The sequence below is a fragment of the Penaeus japonicus genome, unplaced genomic scaffold, assembly GCF_977035675.1.
Source record: "Penaeus japonicus unplaced genomic scaffold, GWHDUDI00000001_assembly GWHDUDI00000022, whole genome shotgun sequence".
NCBI classification, from domain to species: domain Eukaryota; kingdom Metazoa; phylum Arthropoda; class Malacostraca; order Decapoda; family Penaeidae; genus Penaeus; species Penaeus japonicus.
In genome coordinates, this window is record NW_028234424.1 from 24,383,751 (window position 1) to 24,403,750 (window position 20,000).

The window sequence follows — 20,000 nt, forward strand, 5'->3', positions numbered from 1 at the left end:
GGATATAATTCGTGATTTTCACCCCTATACCACACAATCTGGATGCTAGTCGTAGGGGAGGGCATGAAGGAGATCAAGGAGATTGCAGAGTAATATATGTGGCATACATCATACTGATGTATGCCACATAAGTACCTTAGTTTCACCTTATATATGAATTCTGCATGCTCTGTTTATGGGCCATTTTTGTCCGGATTTTTTATAACGCTTTATTATGTGTGTGTGGTCTGGTTCCTTATTTAGGAATACATCTTCAATGTTTATCCTACATCACCAATGTATATCACATACTGGAACCAATACCACAAATATACACATCTTCATATACACAACAACCGGCTTGAAACTCGCTTGAAAAGCAAAGCTTTCAGATTCATAATGATAAGGAAGATGAAAGAGCTATGATTAGCCAGTCAATCTAGGGTTATCTCTTAGTGGCTGTAGTCTCTAGAAGAACTAAACTTCCTAAAATATTTTCCAAATAAGATCACATCAGATAAAACAAAAGCAAATCAGTTGATTGTTTAACAGTGCCTGCTATCCTACTATCAGTGCCTAGATTGTGGAGTATAGATTGGAATTTTATGGTAATATCCACTATGTGTGAGCAGTAGAGTGAGAGTAGGCTGATACCAATATCATAACAATTAACAATGTGGCACTATTAGCAAAATTTACCTTCTCTAAATAATCATAATAAACATATATTTACTTATTTAAAGATATCCAAAAAGTAAGTAAAGAGTGCTAAAATCTATGACAAAGTAACACTATGTGCTCTGACAAAGGGTGGGTCAGAGGTCCCCCATTTGCTAAGGATAGTTTCAAAATTAGATAAGGTTAAGTTTGGTCTTTAGGTTAGGATTTTGTAGACTGCAAATGCCCCAGAAACTGTTCATTAGCAAGTCTTCCCAGAAATTGCTTCAAGGCATGTCAATGGTGGTAGGTGTTTTTAAAAGTTTTCCTTATTAATCATTCTCATTATTCTCTCTCCTCTCTTTTCCCCTCAAGAGAAATAGATCAATAAAACTTGTATATTCATTGATTTTCTTCAAATTCATCATATTTCAGAGTACAGCTGACAATAAAGCTTCTCTTCATGATACTTTATTAGAATAATGATTGTTTACTGATTGCAGAACAGACCACAATGGTTGATAGAGACATGTGCTTAAGAGAAGAAAGTACAGTGCTTATTAAAGATGAGAATGCAGTTTACATTAAAGAAGAAACTGTTATCTCCAGTCAGGATGAAGATTTTAGCATAAAATCAGATAAAACTGTTGAGGAGAAAACTTTTAACCAAAGTCCCACAGATGCAGAAGATGAGCTTAACTGCACAGGTTTGTCGGGAATAAAATCCAAAAAGGATGGAATATATGAATGTGATACATGTGGAAAACATTTCCCTCTTAGGAAAAAGCTTGTAAGACATATGAAAACTCATTCTGAAGAAAAACCTTTCCCATGTAGTTTATGTAACAAGAAGTTTTTAAAGAAAGATAATCTTTTAATGCATAGTAGGGTACATACAGGAGAAAAGCCATTTAGCTGTGATATTTGTGGTAAAAGTTTCTCTCGAAAGAGTAATTTAATCAATCACAAGAGGATTCATAGAGAAAAGCCTTATAAATGTCTAATTTGTGGAAGAAATTTTGCACTAAAAAGCAGTCTAATGACTCATTCAAGTGTACATACAGGAGAGAAACCTTTCAACTGTGGGCTGTGTGAAAAGAAGTTTCCTCATCGAGGTGATATAGTGAGGCACATGAGAGTGCAAACAAAAGAAAAGCCTTTTAATTGTAATCTGTGTAATGAAAAATTCTCTCAACATAGTAGTCTCTCATTACATATGAAATTACATACAGGAGAGAAACCATTTACCTGTGAGGTGTGTGTTAAGAAGTTTACTAAGAAAGATAATCTTGTAAAACATACAAGAGTTCACACAAAGGAAAAGCCCTTTGACTGTGAGATATGTAAGGAAAAATTTGCAGAAAAAGGTTCTCTCACCAGGCATATGGTAATTCATACAGGTGAAAAGCCTTATAGTTGCAAGGTGTGTGCAAAGAATTTTTTCTCATAAAGAGTATGTTAAAATACATGCAAGAGTTCATACAGGAGAAATCCTTTTGACTGTAAGTTCTGTGAGAAGAAATTTTCTTACAGAAGTAATATTGTGAAACATATGAAAAGACATACAGAACTGAAACAGAGTCCATTTAACAAGAATTTTCCTTTATCTAGTGTTAACTTTGTAGATAATATTCATACACAACAAAATATTGATAATGTCATATTTGTTTAACTTCCAAGAACTGAGTAGTATTACATCTCTCTCCATAAATATTTGGAATGCTTATCAAGCTTACAAAGGAATAAAAAATAATGAGGTAGATGCAAAGAAATCCATCCATGAAAAACAAAAGTCCCTTAAGCTTATTTATTACATGGTGTGAGAACAGGAGTACTATATATATATATATATATTATATATATATATATATATATATATATATATAATATATATATATATATATATATATATATATATATATATATTATATATATTATATATATATATATATATATATATATATATATATATATATATATATATATATATATATTATATATATATATATGTATTATTAGATTGGAAAAAAAGGGAAAAAATTGGTAACAATACTGATCTGTTGGCATATCTATGAGAACAGAAAGCATATTGTCTTCCATTGAAATAACTGAAGAATTAAGAAATGAGTAGCAGTTAATTTTTTTTTTTTTTTTTTTTTTTTTTTTTACTTAACCCATTCCCGACGGGGGAATTCTAGCCTTGAATGTCCAAATGCCGGGGCGTTCGAATTATTAGGCCTAAATCAATTGAATGGCTGGCACAATACTGTGCTGCCCGGCAACTGGGCTTTTGAATGCGCGGTACACATGCTGTACCACCCGTCCTGTGTGGGTTAACTGAACAATATTTAGTTATATATTAACCAGTTGATGGTGGGAAAATATACATTCCACATTTATTTTGCTTTTTTTTTTTTTTATCCACAAGTGCTTAATCACTAGAGTCAATTAGTGGGCCTGCCTGACTTCACCTGTTTACTCTATTCTATTATTTCTATTACTATTCTTAGCACTATTAATGTTGTTATTATTATGTTAATATAGCATTGATAATGATAATAATAAAAACGAAAATAAATTATTGGTTTTATTTCAGTTATGTGAAAGGTATGGCTAAAACTCATAGTAAGAAAATATGTTTAATATTCTGTATGAATAGTCAATTTCAGATTAATATTTTATTAATTTTGCTTTTTCCAGTATAAGCAAAAAGCTGCCCTGTAAGCTGAGAATTGTTGATAATATATATAGATATATTAATCAGATATGTAAGGGTTGGAGTAGTCAGATTCTACAAATGATGTATATGACTGAGAGAATGTTTGGTAACTTATTATTGTTTTAATTTTGAATTAAAAGATGAATATTATTTTATGGTCTTTGAGCAGCTTGTGTTTAATTAGAAATTGCTAAAAATCATAAACTGCCAAATGTACATTATGCATACAAGTATAGAGTTTAACATCATAATGCATATTTTTATTCCAGTTACTTACCTTCTATGTTGTACAAAAGTGTCTAGACCTTGTCAAGTGTTTTCTTGTTTGATGATTTTCTCTCAGGTCAAATGTACAGAAACAATATTTAAGATGTATTCCTCTTTTCTTTAAGTGTTGAAAAAAATGTTGAATCCTTAACATATTGTACCAATATTTCAAAACTAAGTATCGCTAATTTTAGTAAAGTAACTTACAACTGTCTGTATGGCGAGTATGTTTGTCAGGCACACCTGAAGTAGGTAGTGTTGAAATGGTGATTAAATATATCATGCTGTAAGACCCTGTTAAAAGTTCTTCATATCACTCATCCAGCTATTCTCCAAGAGTATTTCACCATTTCTGAGCTCTAGTAATTGGCTCAGTTTCATCTTAGGTGCATTTCAGATGGTGACTGTTCTCCATCTACCAGGAACAGTACTTTGGCCTGCCCTAAATGATCACATAATTTTTATAGGTTCTGTTTCGGTGGCTTATTTTTTTTATCATCTGATGCAGACTGGAAAATGCCATTTCATTTTGAAAAAGCTACAGCAGCCAACCCGTTAGTTGTAATGAAAATATTTATGCATTTGAACCAGTTCATAGGACCACATGTATTTATCATCATCTACATGCCAATATAGGCCAACATCATTTACAACTGCAACTATGTGGAACAAAGGGCCAAATTGCAAATTGTAAAAAACATACTTGGAATACAATTCTTACCTTGTTTTGGAATATTAATGAATCTCTAGGGTCCCAATCCAACTGGAAGGCTTGGAATTACAACAATGCTGTATATGTAAGAAACATTTATTTACATATATGGAAACATATAAAAGAAAATATCTACAAAAAATAATAATTAGGGGCAATAATCCACTTTTCTTAACTTTTAATGTATTTCCATTTTGTATTCCAGTAATTTCATTACCCCTAAAAATACATCTGTAACTGCCTTTTATTCATATCAATTTAAGGTATAAAATAGAATTTTGTCACTGAACTACTATAAGGTTAGCATAAGACTCGACATTTTACAAATAAAAATACTAAAACTGTCTTCTCAAAAATTAAATACAGACTGTATGAAAATCACATTGTCCAGCCAGTCCAAACTATAATGACAATAAGTACAATAATTAAGAAATAAATAATTGAAATCATCACTATGTGTAATGTAACTTGCAGTGCCACTAATTACACCACAACCCTTCAATAGCACCTTTTTACTTCTTTGTAAAATGATAAGTTTAAAAAAAAGGACAAAAGGAATACTTGCTCTCGAAAATAACATATGTTGAATGCTATACAAGAGCCTCATTTTTCAAATATTTGCTGAAGAAACCACATTTTATTCAGTCAAAGAATTAAAACTTAGGGGGGATTAAAATCATATAAAATTATGATATACCGGTATCCAGCTGTATTATCAAAGAATTCTTCAGCTTTTCTCTTAGCATTTTAGTCGATTTCAGACCAAAACTTACAACCATAACCATGTCAAATTCAGTGAAATATGTACAACTCACTATTACCTCAACAATAAACACATTTCCAAGCCATACAAATTGCTATCTATTCTTAGGTGTAGAAAAAAAAAGGCCAAGAAACTTTATCATCATATGATGCAAGGTATGTGAACTTCAACCTGAAAATTAAAATCACCAGTGATTTCCAGTAAGAAATCTGAACATACCAAGGAAAAAGGGAAAGTTCTTTGACAACTTTAAGAGTGCAAAACTTTATACATTACTTTTTATCTGAAGTTTGCCTTACTGAATTACGGGAAGTAATTGAAGTGATGAATAAAAATCAGATCCTGTGTCTATATATGTCTATGTATGTATGTATGTAAAACAGTGTGAGTCAGTGAGAAAAGGAAGAAGAGACCTGATAATTCTGTGTTTTCTAAATCTTACCAATGAAAAACACACTTACCCCTTCATGCATGGGGAGTTTCATGTAAGTTTCCTTGGTTAGCATCCCCCCCCCCTCCCGTCTCACAGGACCCTAAATAAGTAAATGTGCATGAAAGGTATCAAGCAACTCAGGTACTATTTCCTTCCGCCAATTTTGAATTAAATCAAAATTACTTTCCAAGGATAAAAAACAGTTTTCTTTATATTAACATTGTTAGTAAAAGCTTTATTTGTTTACCTCATTTCTAGATAAAAGACCCAACTCTAAGTAGAATATCTGAATCTTCATTGATCTCTTCTACAAAATAATCATATTTGAATGCATACTAAACAAATACTTTTTCTTTTCTTTTCTTTTCTTCTTCAGACTATTGTTAACAATGCTTTTGGTGCTGCATTATAAAATTATCAACTGTTGAAAATTACTTTTTAGTTTACTTTCATTAGAATTCATAGTCAGCAGTAGGTAAAAAAAGACATCAACCCATGGGGACAATATTATAGAAATTTTGTCTGTGATGCCACTTGCACTATAAAAAGGGGGGGGGGGGGATAAGAATGTATACATGGCACATATTGAAAACTCGGGGGTCCACTGCTGTTTGACTTTGGTCCTGGCAAGTTTACATTACTTTGTTTTTCATAGCCATCCATTATGAGTACAACTCAATGAAGTACTTACAACTGTAACAAATAATTCTAATATCCTGTGTTTGCAGCTAATTAAAATGACCTAATTAAATGATGAACAAATGTTAACCTGAAAATACTGCCATAGCTGCATATGCTACAATATTTTACATTATTAATTCCATTTAAACATGATACATTTATTCATTACATACTCTTCATCTCTTACAAATCCCCTTCAAAATATCTCTCTTTACAAGCTGTTCAAATCTGGAAGGTCATCTTTCACTTTCATTCTCATCAGTAAGATGTATTCAAATAGCTCTTTTATCATCTTTTAATACCTCTGTATCTGCAACTCTAACAAGACTTGTTTTTAACATGAAAAAAAAATCTAACACAAGCAAAAGAAAAAGTATTACCACCTTTTGTATGTATGCCACAGGCTATTCTTCCACTGAGGCAACTGTCAGCCTGATCACCCATTGTGCTGGCCATACAAAAAGCCATGACATGATATCGTGTCCCTTTTTTTTTTTTTTTTTTTTTTTTTTTTTAATGGAGATCACTGTTTGTTAACCCATTGGAGCCAGTTGACGTGATGACACGTATTGTGGTTTTTGTGTTAGACGCCCGGGATGAGTTATGAGGGCAAGCTGCACGCTCGGTCTGAGCGAGCGGGAAGCCCAGGCTCACGGCTTGTGCGTCCGAGTATCTCGAGGTGTTAGGCTTATGCGTTCGAGAACCCCGGTACTGCAACCGTGCAAAGCCGGAACGGCCCCGGCGTGAATGGGTTAAAGAGTAAATATATGCTTATATGTCATATGGAATGAAATCTTCATTTATCACAACAGGTTCTGGATTCTGTAATATATCTCAACCTTACACTCAAGACCATATTCTACTAAGACTGGCAGATTAGGATACCTCAAAAAAAAAAAAATCCTCATAAAATCATGGTATAACTTTAATACAAAAAATAAAACCAATTGGATATTACCTCAACATTTCAGAATATCCACATTTCCCCTTATAAGACATGTTGATGCACTGTAACTTGGTATTTTTCATGCAAATGAGATCAGTGAATCTAAGTAAAACCATTTGTGGCACATTGATATGATAATCACAAAAATGATATCTGAAGGGTAATGCAAAGATTCTAAATAACCTCACTGGGAAATCAATTGAGAAAAGGACATGAGCATAGTCTCCATTAGTTCATAGCTTCAAACACTAGGCAATAATAATCCAACATGTCTCTGACCTATTTCTGTACTTCCATACTAACAAAGTTCCAATAATTTATTTGCTGAAATATTTCTATACAGAGTTTGTACCTAAACTTGTGTTTTGCATTTCAAATATACAGTATATGGAAAAAATGTGAGAGACAAAGAGAGGGAGATTTTAATATAGTATGACATTGAATAATGTAAAATCAATAATAATAATAATAATAATAATAATAATAATAATAACAATAATGCTATCATCACTTGCAAAAGAATAAAGGGGGAGAACCAATGATAACAGTAAAAAATACAAAAGTAACAGTACCAGGAACACTATGTTTATACGGTGCTTAATATGAAGATGAATTAAGTCATGTTGTCACTTCAAACTATTCAAAGAGTGAGAAGCTATCATGGATAAGCTTCAACATACTGAGTGAATGTTGCAACCATCACAAGCTTACTCTACTATTACTGGTACTTGTATGCCAACTTCTCAGCTTGGCTCTGTGCTCCTATAGATTTCAGGAGATCACAAATTTCCTTCACAGCAGGGGAGTGGGCGGTTTGAAGTTTTTCTGCAAGTTTCACAAGGAAATCTTCGAGGCGACCAAGGAAGGCATGGGTTCCCTCACTCTTCACCCAGGCACGAGGCAGTGCATTTATTACCTGATGGAAAATTCAGCAGCCAGTTAGAGGAATATGGCATTTAGAAGACATATTTTCCAAAACTCAAATCTAGGCATATTCACTTTATCAATTTAAAAACTCAAACTACATGAACTTTTTAAAACTATTCATTTCCATAATTATGAGCATAATGCCAAGGGTGGCAGTGTAACTATTTAGTCAAAATCCTAAGTAAATAGCACTCACATTTCTACATTTATCAAGAGCATCGGATGGATTTATCTCAGCTGCCAGGTTGAGAGCTGGCAGTAGGTACAGGTTGAGGAGAGAGCGAACAGCCAAGTCATGGATTACAGAATCGCTCAGCACCTTGTGCCACATGAGCGTAGAGCTCAAAAGCTTCCATGCAAGCCAAAATTGCCGCTGGAAGAACAGGCTTACCCCAGAGTTCTTGTTGTCATAAACACTGTTGAGAAATGAGAGTATTCGCTTTGTCAGTTAATGTGCTCAGCTGCATACTTCAACATAGGAACTTGATATTATCAATATTCTGTTGGCTATTTTAAAAATCAATTAAGAATTATATTTATATTACACCCATTTAAAATTGCAGTTATAAAATAAGAAGAAAAAAGAGGAAAAAGGGAAGAAGAAAAAGAGGAAAAACAAAAAAGAAACATCAAACCTGACTCACTTTTTTGGGAACATTGGGATGAATATGTCATTGTCAATGGCATCCTTAATCTTTGCAATAATGGCATGAGTCATTTCCTTGAGGGGTTTTGAGCTCGGGCTAAGGCTAGGATAGGCTTCAGCATAGTGTCTCACTAGGTTTACCAGCCTCACTGTCTGGACATGGGACAGTGGATCCCACCAACAGCCAATTATTTCTGAAATGATCAGATGAAATTACTTCATCCATATACTCCAAAAGAGCTAATATACTCCAGCAATGCAATGAATAAAAAAATCAACTATTTCATCAACATATTAAAAAAAAAAAGAATAGGCAATAAGTTGACCAAAATGCATATCATACCCTTAAGTTTAACTAGAACAATTTTTTCCACCAGATGGGACATGAGTTTGCGATCTGGATCCTCCCTAAGTCTCCTGGGATCATCATCCGTAACATCATCTGTGCCATAGAGCAGCAACAGATTAAACCACTTCATTCTTTCTATTTCTAACCCATCGGTATCTTTCATTAAGGGATTCCATAATAACATCTGCAATCTGAAATAGCACAGAAAAACACCATGTTAGTGTATTTCAAGGGTATTTAAAGGCTTATCTGAAGAATCAAAGATAGGAAAATACATACCATCATCAATAAGATATAGCATGGACTACAATTCAAACAGGACTCTAATAATGACATTAAGCCTTCCAAAATGAAAATGAGAGAGATCAATTTGAGACCAAATGGAAAAGACAAAGCTATTTACCTAATATAGGGAGCAAATATTTTTGGTAAGTTATATGACACATATGCATCAGAGTAAGTAGGGGAATCTTTCCTTCTCCACTCCTCAAATCTAGCCATTATACGTTTCAATTGTGAAAAATCTTCTTCAACATCTTCGTAAATCTTCCTTGCTTCTGCTGCTATATGTTCTGTATTAAGGGAAAAAAAAATTAGGACAAATTAATTCAATATTCAATTATTCCTATTTAAATGACTTGTATATAATAATATAACTTTAAAATATTTACCTAAGCATACATAAAAGTTTACATCTGATCTTACATATGTTTCTAAAACTACGCAATACAACTAGTACACAACTATCACATAATGCATGAGCATTCATTAATATATCACTGTAGCAGCACAAATAACGAACAACAATAAATAGTGATGATGAATACTGAACTAACGCCAAATCAAGAACATACCTAATTCAGTCTGCATCATCTGTATCTCAGACTGGGATTCTTCATCATCAGTTGACATCCCATCATGGTGGTTTATGTCTCCTTTCTTTTCCCGTTCTCTCCGCCTACGAGTTCTGCGTCCTTCACGTTCTGCTGCTCGTCTTGTTCGATATTCATCAGCTGCAGCCCCTTTACCTAGACATTTAATAAGTCTAATTTACTATCCTATTCTTTCTCTCCATGAGTTTAAAGAAGTGAGCAAAGGTCTTCTTTCTGACTGTTTTAAGACAATTCTAAAACTTGGCTTGATAGAAATGGATTTGAAACTCAGAAAATCAGTCAATCAATTAAAAATTCTCCCTATCTACTGCACTGCTAAGTCAGTATAAGATTCACCTGGAATTCTAAATATATCATCTACAGTAGTAAAAAAATAGCCAAAGTTTTTGTTTTCAGTCAATTGATTCTATTTGATTTTTTTTCTACTGTAATTTGAGAACAAGCTTTTATTAGTGAAAATGTTCATAATGCACATTTTATTGTTGTTTGGACACCTAGTGTCTACTAATATACCTGTAACCATGCCCTTTGTAGGCCCTCCTCTCCCTCAGTCAATCAGAGGTCATGTTCTCTCTTTTTTTCTTTCTTTCTTGTAAATGAAACTTTGTGAGCATGAAATAGTAAATCTGGTGCTGTATTTCATGCTCTTCATTACTTCAATCCCATATCCCCATGCTCTCCTTAGCCCCTCCCCTCCCTCAGCCTCAGTTTTACATTACCTAATGGTAGTGTAAAACTAAAACTATTTATAAATCTGCTAGAATATTTAATTTGTTTCTATGAAAAACATTTTTTTCTTGCTTTATTTGTTTTATATGCATATTTTATGGTAGTTTATTCCCAGTTTCCTTCATATTTCAGAGGTAACTGCAATAAGTTTACAACAGTGAAGAGTAACTGTAGTATCAGTTTCAAATGTGAGGAGTAACCTTGTTAATCTACTGGGCAGTCTGCATTTGTTTATGGTAATGAAAAATATATGTTCTGAAGTGAAAATTTAAGCTCTTGAAATGCAAAAGATCAAAACTGGCCTTGCTGAAACTTGATAAATCATCCAGTTGGGGAGAGGGTAAAGACATGCTGAAAACCTTGCAGTCTTTAGGAATTAACTAACAGATCATTCATGCTCTCCTTTTTTTTCTTGTGAACAGAAAGCATATGATAACCATTGAGGGGCCACACTGATGCCATGAGTGTTTCTGACCATATGCAAGGCATGTACAGTGTAACTGGCAGTGTGGCTGTTTTGCTGAGTAGTACTGGGAGTGAGAAGGAGTGTATATAATAGTAAATATTTTGCTAAGCTTAACCCATTGGTCGCGGATGGCATGATATGATGTCAAGGCTGGCATCAGTGTAAACGCGGATGGCATGATATCAGAACAAGATACCCGCTGGCCCCAGCGCGGATGGTACGATATACTGCGGTGGTTAGAGATAACGAGGGGACGAGGGAACGCCCTACTACCGCATATTTTTTCATTTCGCGTCATTTACTACCTCGTTTCCGGTTTACCTTACGTGACCTTCCGATTGTCCCCGCAAGTACGAAGTGACGTTGGACCTTATTACCCATTTTTTTTATATATATATATGAGTGTTAGTATATACGTGTGTGCATGTGTGTGTGTGTGTGTCTCTCTCTCTCTCTTTCTCACTCTCTCTCTTTCTCTCTCTCTCTCTCTCACTCTCTTTCTCTCTCTCACTCTCTTTCTCTTTCTCTTTCTCTTTCTCTTTCTCTTTCTCTTTCTCTTTCTCTTTCTCTTTCTCTTTCTCTTTCTCTTTCTCTTCTCTTCTCTCTCTCTCTCTCTCTCTCTCTCTCTCTCTCTCTCTCTATCTGTCGGTGTGTGTGTGTGTGTGTGTGTGTGTGTGTGTGTGTGTGTGTGTGTGTGTGTGTGTGTGTGTGTGTGTGTGTGTGTGTGTGTGTGTGTGTGTGTGTGTGTGTGCGCGAGCGTGCGCGCACATCCTCTCTCTCTCTCTCTCTTTCTCTCTCTCCCTCTCCCTCTCCCTCTCTCTCTCTTTCTCTCTCTCTTCTCTCTTCTCTCCCTCTTCTCTCCCTCTTCTCTTTCTCCCTCGCCTCCTCTTCCACTCCTCTCTCCTCTCCCTCTCCCTCTCCTCTCTCTCCCCACTCTCTCCCTCTCCCTCTCCCTCTCCTCTCCTCTTCCTCTTCTCTCCTTTCTTCTCTCTCTCTGTTTCTCTCTCTCTCCTCTCTCTCTTCTCTGTCTCCGTCTCTCCCTCTGTCTCTGTCTCTGTCTCTCGCTCTCTGTATATACATAGGCGTGTGTGTGTGTGTGTGTGTGTGTGTGTGTGTGTGTGTGTGTGTGTGTGTGTGTGTGTGTGTGTGTGTGTGTGTGTGTGTGTGTGTGTGTGTGTGTGTGTGTGTGTGTGTGTGTGTGTGTGTGTGTGTGTGTGTGTGTGTGTGTGTGTGTGTGTGTGTGTCTGTTCGTGTATGTAGACATGTGAGCATGTAGACATGTGAGCGTGTAGACATGTGAGCGTGTGTCCATTTTCCCTTTTTTTTCCCTTTCTCCCACCCTCTCCCCTACCTCTCTCTTGCCCTCTCCCCTCCCTCTCTCTCCTTCTCTCCCACCCTCCCCCCTCCCTCTCTCCCACCCTCTCCCCTCCCTCTTTCTTCAAATTCACCGCGCTGTTTTGATGTCATATCCATTTACCCCATTCCCTGTTTCAAAGTCACCCCATATTACCTGATTGGTTGGAATGTCACACCATATACTGTACTGCGTGTTGATTGGCTAGACTTTTGTATATAAACCCAGATCTCAATTTGGTAGACCACTCAGCTCTTCACCATGGATTCCACTGCAGGACCATCGACGAGAGAAGCCTTTTTTGATTTTTCAGACGAGGAGGGGTATGATATCATTGACAATGTCACTAATTCCAGGCAAAGTCAGGATTCGGATTCTTCACAGACTCCGTCCTCTGATGACGATGACCATGATTTTGTGTCGACACACAACAGCAGTATAGACTCCGATGAGCCATTGTCAGAGTACGCAAACCGCGTCATTTATAGGAACTCGCCAGGTATGTGCAGCTGCTCAAGTGTAATATTGACTCCGATGAGCCAATATCAGAGTATTCTGACCGCATTCTTTTACCAAATTGACCAGGAACCCCTGGGTTCAAGTGGCGAAAAAGAGAAAACGTTCCTCGGAAGTTCGGCTTTGCGGCAACACCAGGGTTGACGGTCAACCTCAGCGCCTCGCAGTCACCACACAGATTTCTCCAGGCGTTCTTCACCAACGAGATGATAAACATAATCGTTGAAGAAACGAACAAGTAAGTTCCCATCCCCTTTTTTTCGAAAATGATGCAAAAATTCAACATGTTCTGAATACACTGTTATACTATAAAATTCTATTCAATGTTTATCGTCCATTACAGGTACGCCGAATGTCACCCTTCTCTGGTGAAAGATCACGAGCAGAGGTGGACGCCCGTGACTCTCCCAGAGTTTCATATATGGCTTGCGCTAAGATTGATGATGGGCATATCCCCGAAGCCTCGGCAAGCCCAACACTGGTCGAGGGACGAGTTACACCAAGATCCGTTTTTTACGAAACATATGCCGAGAGATCAATTCAATCAGATCTTATCGTCACTCCATTTCGCCACCGACGAAGCCAGAGATGAGAATAATAGGCTGTGGAAGCTCGGGCAAATAGTCGAGCTTCTACAGCAACAGTGTAGATCAGTTTTCATTCCTCCCCAAACGATTACCGTAGACGAGAGTTTATGGAAGTTCAGAGGCCGTCTGAGGTTCTTTACCTATAATCCGAGTAAAAGAGCTCGGTTTGGCCTCAAAATTTACAAGCTGAGTGTGTCGTCTGGCCCAGCATGCGGATACACATGCAATTTCAAATTTTACATGGGCCAAGATAGAGGTGAGCTACCGGCATCCCACAAGGCCGTAGCCGATTTGATGGAGTCAGCCAAAGTCTTGGACAAAGGTTACACACTGTATGTTGACAATTGGTACACATCCCCTACCTTATTTCACTGGCTGCAGGGAAGAAAGACCAATGCATGTGGCACTGTTCGAGCCAATCGAAAGTACATGCCCCGAGACTTCCAAAAGAAGCTAAAGCCAAATAAAATGGAGTGCAGGAGCACAGCCACTGGCATGATCGCACTCCGCTGGATGGATAAAAAACCCGTCCATATCCTCTCCACCATGCATAAATCAGAAATGGTAGAGATGGAAAGAATAAACAAAAAAAGGGGATAAGGTGATCAAACCAGTGGCTATCATTGATTACAATCAAGGAATGAAAGGTGTGGATGTGGGGGATCAGTTGGCAACATCATATCCTGCTGTACGCCGGAGTTTGAAATGCTACAAAAAGGTCTTTATGTACCTTTTTGAGATGGCTATGGTGAATGCATTCCTGATGTACAAGCAAGTAGGTGGAGACATCAATCACCAACTGATTTTCCGGCAGGAGGTAGTGAGAGGCCTCCACCAGGAATTCCTCCCAGATGCCCCTCGCTACAGAGGCAGAGGACGACTGTCCATAACAAATGGAAGCCTCCACCTTCAAGGGAAGAACCCCCATGTAATTCGGGAGATAGAAGGAAAGAAGTACAAGCGGTGCCATGTGTGCTATACACATGGCACAAGGAAAATGACCAAAGCTGAATGCTTTATATGCAAAGTCCCCTTATGTGTTTTTGGTTGCTTCGAAAATTATCATAATAAAGTAGATTACTGATAATCTGTTTGTACATAGAGAAGTTATGGTTGTATATAGTGTACATGATAATACATGTATATGTTTCACTCCTCTTTTTTATTCCCCACATGCAATTCCAAGAAAAATAGACTCTCAAGCTTCTTACGTCTCCCACCTCCCAGTGGGTTATACTGCACTTGTACAATCTTAGCTCAGCCTAGAACTCTGTCCCCATGCAACATGTTAGAGAGGTGTGATAAGCCCCTTCTTTTGGTAGCAAAAGTTGCTTACACAGTCCAGTTTGTCATGGTGTATTCTTACTAAGAACTTTGAGCCCAAAATCCTTGCACCAGGCTAGTTAGTTGTGGTGTTCCCCTATCAGATTACCTGGCCTCAACTAAATTCTTGGTGTGCCCATACATATGATAGGTATGTTATCGTCTACTCTGCACTATGAAGCCTTCTACAGGACACTTAACCCATGTGGATGGGTGTCATGACATACATGACGCAGAAACTTTGGCATGAAGATGGGAGTCATGACGTACATGACGTTTGGGGATTTTGGATCACTGCACTATTTTATTGTGCTATGAGTAAGGAGTGAGTGATAATGGCAATTGAAGATATAATTACTATAATTACTGTAATATTAACCCTCTCTGGACGGGTGGTACAGTACTGTACCGCTCATTCAAAAGCCCAGTGGCCGGGCGGCACAGTATTGTGTCAGCCATTCAATTGATTTAGGCCTAATAATTCGAACGCCCCGGCATTGTGACATTCAAGGCTAGAATTCCCCCGTCGTGGATGGGTTAAGCAAACCTAACATCCAAAACCTAAATGGCACCACTTTCTTCTAGCACCAGTAGGAGAGAGAGCCTTGAATGGCACCCATCCACGGTTTCTAGCAAGCATTATCTTTAGAGAGCGATGGCACACAGCAAGTTGAAGACCTCTTGCTCTAAAGTACCGCCGATGAAGGATGTGCAAGCAGAATGAAAAGAGGAAGGTGACTCAAATCATACCCAGTGTCTACACAAGCACAAGTTTTCTTACTCTTCCCTACCTCTTCATGTTATCTTCATTGTAGGTGGTTATATGTTTCGTATTTGTTCATGACCGCACAAAAATACAAAAAAATAAAGTTACTTTTTGTCCTCCCATAAAATAGCAATAATTCTATCATACTGAGTATAAAGAAAATAATGAGCTGATATGGATCACATACTACAATTTTAGTCAACTGCAGCATTCATAGAGCCTGTCATATGGCACATATAAGTCTCTAACCACAATAAAATACACAAAAAATAAAACACAAAAATGGCTCTAGTTTTATAATGAGTGACTGAAAGAGAGTGGGAAGATTCAAATTATGTCGCTTCAAACTACCTCGCTTTGAGATAAAACCCATCCTGAAGACTGGGCAAGTGAATCTATCCCCCCTCCGCAATGGGTTAATTATGATGTACCCTACAAGATAACCTGACCACCAATTCATCCATGCTACTGCTAACTACTGCTGGTTGTGGTGCACCCTACATAACTAGACAAGTCTGCAGACAGAGCAGCATTTCTGCTTCCTCATTTAGATCCAGTCCCCTACCCCCAGGTGCCTCCACTACTGCAGCTACTCCTCACAGTTGAAAATATCATTGCAGTTACTCCTCACATTTGAAAATTATATTACAGTAGAGCTCCCAGCCTGCAGCTTCACCTTGTTCAAACTGAGGACTTACTGGCATACCATGATCCTTACCCCTCAAACCTGACTAACCTTTTGCTTTGCACTCTTGCTTTGGCAGTTTCATTATCTCCCACTTCTGCTGCCTCAGGTGCTCCTTCTACACTGCCTCTTTGACTTAATGCAAGATAAGACACTTTGTACTTCGATTTTGCTTTGATGGCATGGGCATTTACCTATCACTCACTAGCACACCATCTCATGACCCATACATAGTGTTCCAATATTCTTTGAATTGGACTCTGGATACTTTAGCACCCATTAAACCAAGACACCTTGTGACCATTGACTGGCATACACAACCACTGGCCTTCCTCTGACATATGGGGTTATTTTTGGTTATATGCAACCTTGTTAGCCTGTTTGTTGTTCCTTTTTATGGTCAACACCATTCCTGGCTTAATTACATATATCACCTAGCCTTTGAAGTGACTTATTCTGTGTTTAGTGATTTACCCTCTACCAATTCTAACAGCATATTATTCAATGATCACACCATTTCCTTATACCATATGACCTTAGATGTACACCCCTTCACTGTTTTGTTGGATCACTTCTAGTCATTTCTCCTTCTCTTATTGGAGATCTCCAAACTTCCATTAACCCATTAGGTGCGGGTGTCAAGATATACATGTCAGCACCGATTAGGCCTAAGAGATGGGTGTCAATGTGTATATGACGCGACATTGGGATCTGGTCACAGTTGAAGCACGCACACAGCCATAAAGTATTACAGCTGTAACAGCGCTACCTCTGGAGCTACAGGGTTCTAAAGTCAGCCTAAACTCGCATTTTATTAAAAAAATATTGTTTGGGCTAGTCTGCACTACCCAGAGGCCGGAGAAAACCCTTTCCCCGTCCCTTTAATTTTTAGCTGGCGCCGCTAGAGTCGTAGACCGCTTGCCTTGACCACCAGTTAGGTTGTTAGGCGCCCAGTTGGCAATGGGTTAACCCAATAATGCAGGGGTATTTCAATCATGCAGGCCTACCACCTCAGGTTATTTTTGTGCTCAGGCTGTGCTGTGCTTTGATCTCTCTTTATTCTATTTGTTGTACTAGACTATGTGTTTCTGTTTAGGTACGTTCTGCTTTCCACCCTTCTTTCTTAGATTTAAAACTTTTGCTCCAGATCATGAGGGACCAGAAAATGAGGTATTTGACATATGGGAAATCCTCTTATGTCTGAGGTCTGGTGCATGGATTCCTCAACCTTTATGTTGCCTTAAAGTTCAACGTTCCAACTTTCCTTTTCGATCAACATATGAATAGATTCGGGTAGCAATGGTTGATGATTGTGGGGTGGTCATGTTGGAATTTCTCCTATTGATTTCTAACTGGGGTTTACCTATCACAATAATATACAAACTAGATCTGTCAAAACAGAAAAAAAGAACATTCTCCATCTGGCAAAGGCCTCAATTTAACATTTAAAATTAAATTTCAGTCATGCTGGCTAAATTCAGGCTTTCATGAAGCTGTGACAAGAAGGTAAAGAAAAAAAAAAAAAAAAAGAAACTTTGGCACCAAATTGGCAGTCTACCTGCAAACGGCGAAAACTCATCATTCTGATCTCTTATGTCCTGTCGTCTGCGCTGGACCAGTTTCTGGGCTCTCTGTCTATAAAGTATGTAAACCTGCTCCTCTAGTGCCGTTATCTCAGGTACCTGCCAAGAGATGGAAATGATTAGCAAGACAATCTCAGCTTAGGCTTAATATTTGAGTACATTCAACTTGTTTTCCTCCTCCATGCTTTACTAAAAAGAATACGTGAGGAAGCACCCAAATAATTTATGGTTTCCTAGATCAGTACCTTCACAGCCTAGGACTTTTCTGGCATTCAGCAATGTGTGTCTGTATGTGAATCTAGATGTTCTAGTTTTTCCACAACTATCTTTGTATGAGGATTAATGAAAATAAGAATGTTGCCTCATAAGCTAGAATGTCTAAAAAACAAACAAACAAAAAAACAAGTTATATGTACTCAAAAGTAATACTAACTGCAACTTTAAGTTGTATCAGAAAAGGCCATTAACCAATGGACAAAATAATAATTTGTATAATTTCAACTGCAGCAATAATTATGAGAAAAGAAAGCCATAAACAAAGAGTTCCAAAGACAAATCTAAAGACATATTTGTATAAAAATAGGACTGTTTACCTGATAAACAACTTATTTTTACCTAATAATAATAATAGTTTTACAAAATTTCTTCTACATCAATAAACTCATTTTTCTTTGAGAAAGGACACCTACTAACTTTTATAGTAATAGTTTCATGATAACAGAAAATAAAAAAATATATCAGAGGGAATAAAGGAAATACATTATACCAAATAATTATAAACCATTTCAATAAGAAATAAAAAAACTTTTACAAACGGAAGAAAATATAATAATTCTGCAAAATGTGATCTTTGGCTAACAAACAAACACTATCAAAAGTGACTAGTACACAGTTGCTCTTCTTGGAGCAAATAAGGAAGGGAGAGGCAATGAAGAAAGAAGGAAGGAAGGAAGGAAGGAAGGAAGGAAGGAAGGAAGGAAGGGAGGAGAGAGAGGGGGAATATGAGAGAGAGGGAATATGAGAGAGAGAGAGAGAGAGAGAGAGAGAGAGAGAGAGAGAGAGAGAGAGAGAGAGAGAGAGAGAGAGAGAGAGAGAGAGGAGAGAGAGAGAGAGAGAGAGGAGAGAGAGAGAGAAAGAGGAGAGAGAGAGAGAGAGAGGAGAGAGAGAGAGAGAGAGAGAGAGAGAGAGGGAGAAATATGAGAGAGAGAGAGAGAGAGGGAGAAATATGAGAGAGAGAGAGAGAGAGGGAGAGAGAGAGAGAGAGAGAGAGAGAGAGGAGAGAGAGAGAGAGAGAGAGAGGAATATGAGAGAGAGAGAGAGAGAGAGGAATATGAGAGAGAGAGAGAGAGAGGAATATGAGAGAGAGAGAGAGAGAGAGAGAGAGAGAGAGAGAGAGAGAGAGAGAGAGAGAGAGAGAGAGAGAGAGAGAGAGAGAGAGAGAGAGAGAGAGAGAGAGAGGAGATGAGAGAGAGGAGAGAGAGAGAGGAAGAGAGGGGGGAAAGAGAGAGAGAGAGAGAGAGGAGAGGAGGGAGGACGAGAGAGAGAGAGAGAGAGAGAGAGGAGAGAGAGAGAGAGAGAGAGAGAGAGAGAGAGAGAGAGAGAGAGAGAGAGAGAGAGAGAGAGAGAGGAAAAAATACAATCAAAATCACAATCAATTTAAATATCCAATATTATACAAGAGAATCTTCATTCTTTTTCATTTTCATTTTCTTTACTTTTATTTTTACCCCCATGGCCCAATATCTTTGTTTTGTAAACTGGAATATTTTGAAATATCAAATTTCTAATTCACATGATAACCGAGCAGCATAAAAATAAGTATAGTGATATTTTTGTTAAACCACAAAATTAAGACAATGATATTACAATATCATACAACAAATAAAAAACACAAAAAACACTAATACACAAATAAATACTAGTTATATAAAAACATATCATAACAGTTAAAACACAATATCTAACTTCTTAGCTACATTTATTCAACTCCTTTTTACTTGGTCTCATCATATAGGCTGA

At 37.3% G+C, this 20,000-nt stretch overlaps 2 protein-coding genes across 2 annotated transcripts in view; one reads left to right on the plus strand and one right to left on the minus strand.

The window, feature by feature from the left end:
• Window positions 1-2,465, plus strand: part of LOC122265882 (uncharacterized) — a 2,988-nt gene extending 523 nt beyond the window's left edge. Inside the window, exons 1-2 of the mRNA XM_043035332.2 lie at window positions 1-942; window positions 1,140-2,465. The exon at window positions 1-942 is cut by the window's left edge and continues 523 nt beyond it. Coding sequence (XP_042891266.2) covers window positions 1,151-2,086 — 936 coding nt within the window. The 5' untranslated portion in view covers window positions 1-942; window positions 1,140-1,150 and the 3' untranslated portion in view covers window positions 2,087-2,465. The remainder of the gene's footprint in view (window positions 943-1,139) is intronic.
• Window positions 2,466-4,412: 1,947 nt separating this feature from the next.
• The window catches only part of LOC122265881 (PAX3- and PAX7-binding protein 1), a 33,235-nt gene continuing 17,647 nt past the window's right edge, over window positions 4,413-20,000 (minus strand). Inside the window, exons 9-15 of the mRNA XM_043035331.2 lie at window positions 17,957-18,080; window positions 9,934-10,107; window positions 9,483-9,651; window positions 9,074-9,270; window positions 8,729-8,924; window positions 8,281-8,500; window positions 4,413-8,073 (exon numbers count right to left, since the gene is read on the minus strand). Coding sequence (XP_042891265.1) covers window positions 7,876-8,073; window positions 8,281-8,500; window positions 8,729-8,924; window positions 9,074-9,270; window positions 9,483-9,651; window positions 9,934-10,107; window positions 17,957-18,080 — 1,278 coding nt within the window. The 3' untranslated portion in view covers window positions 4,413-7,875. The remainder of the gene's footprint in view (window positions 8,074-8,280; window positions 8,501-8,728; window positions 8,925-9,073; window positions 9,271-9,482; window positions 9,652-9,933; window positions 10,108-17,956; window positions 18,081-20,000) is intronic.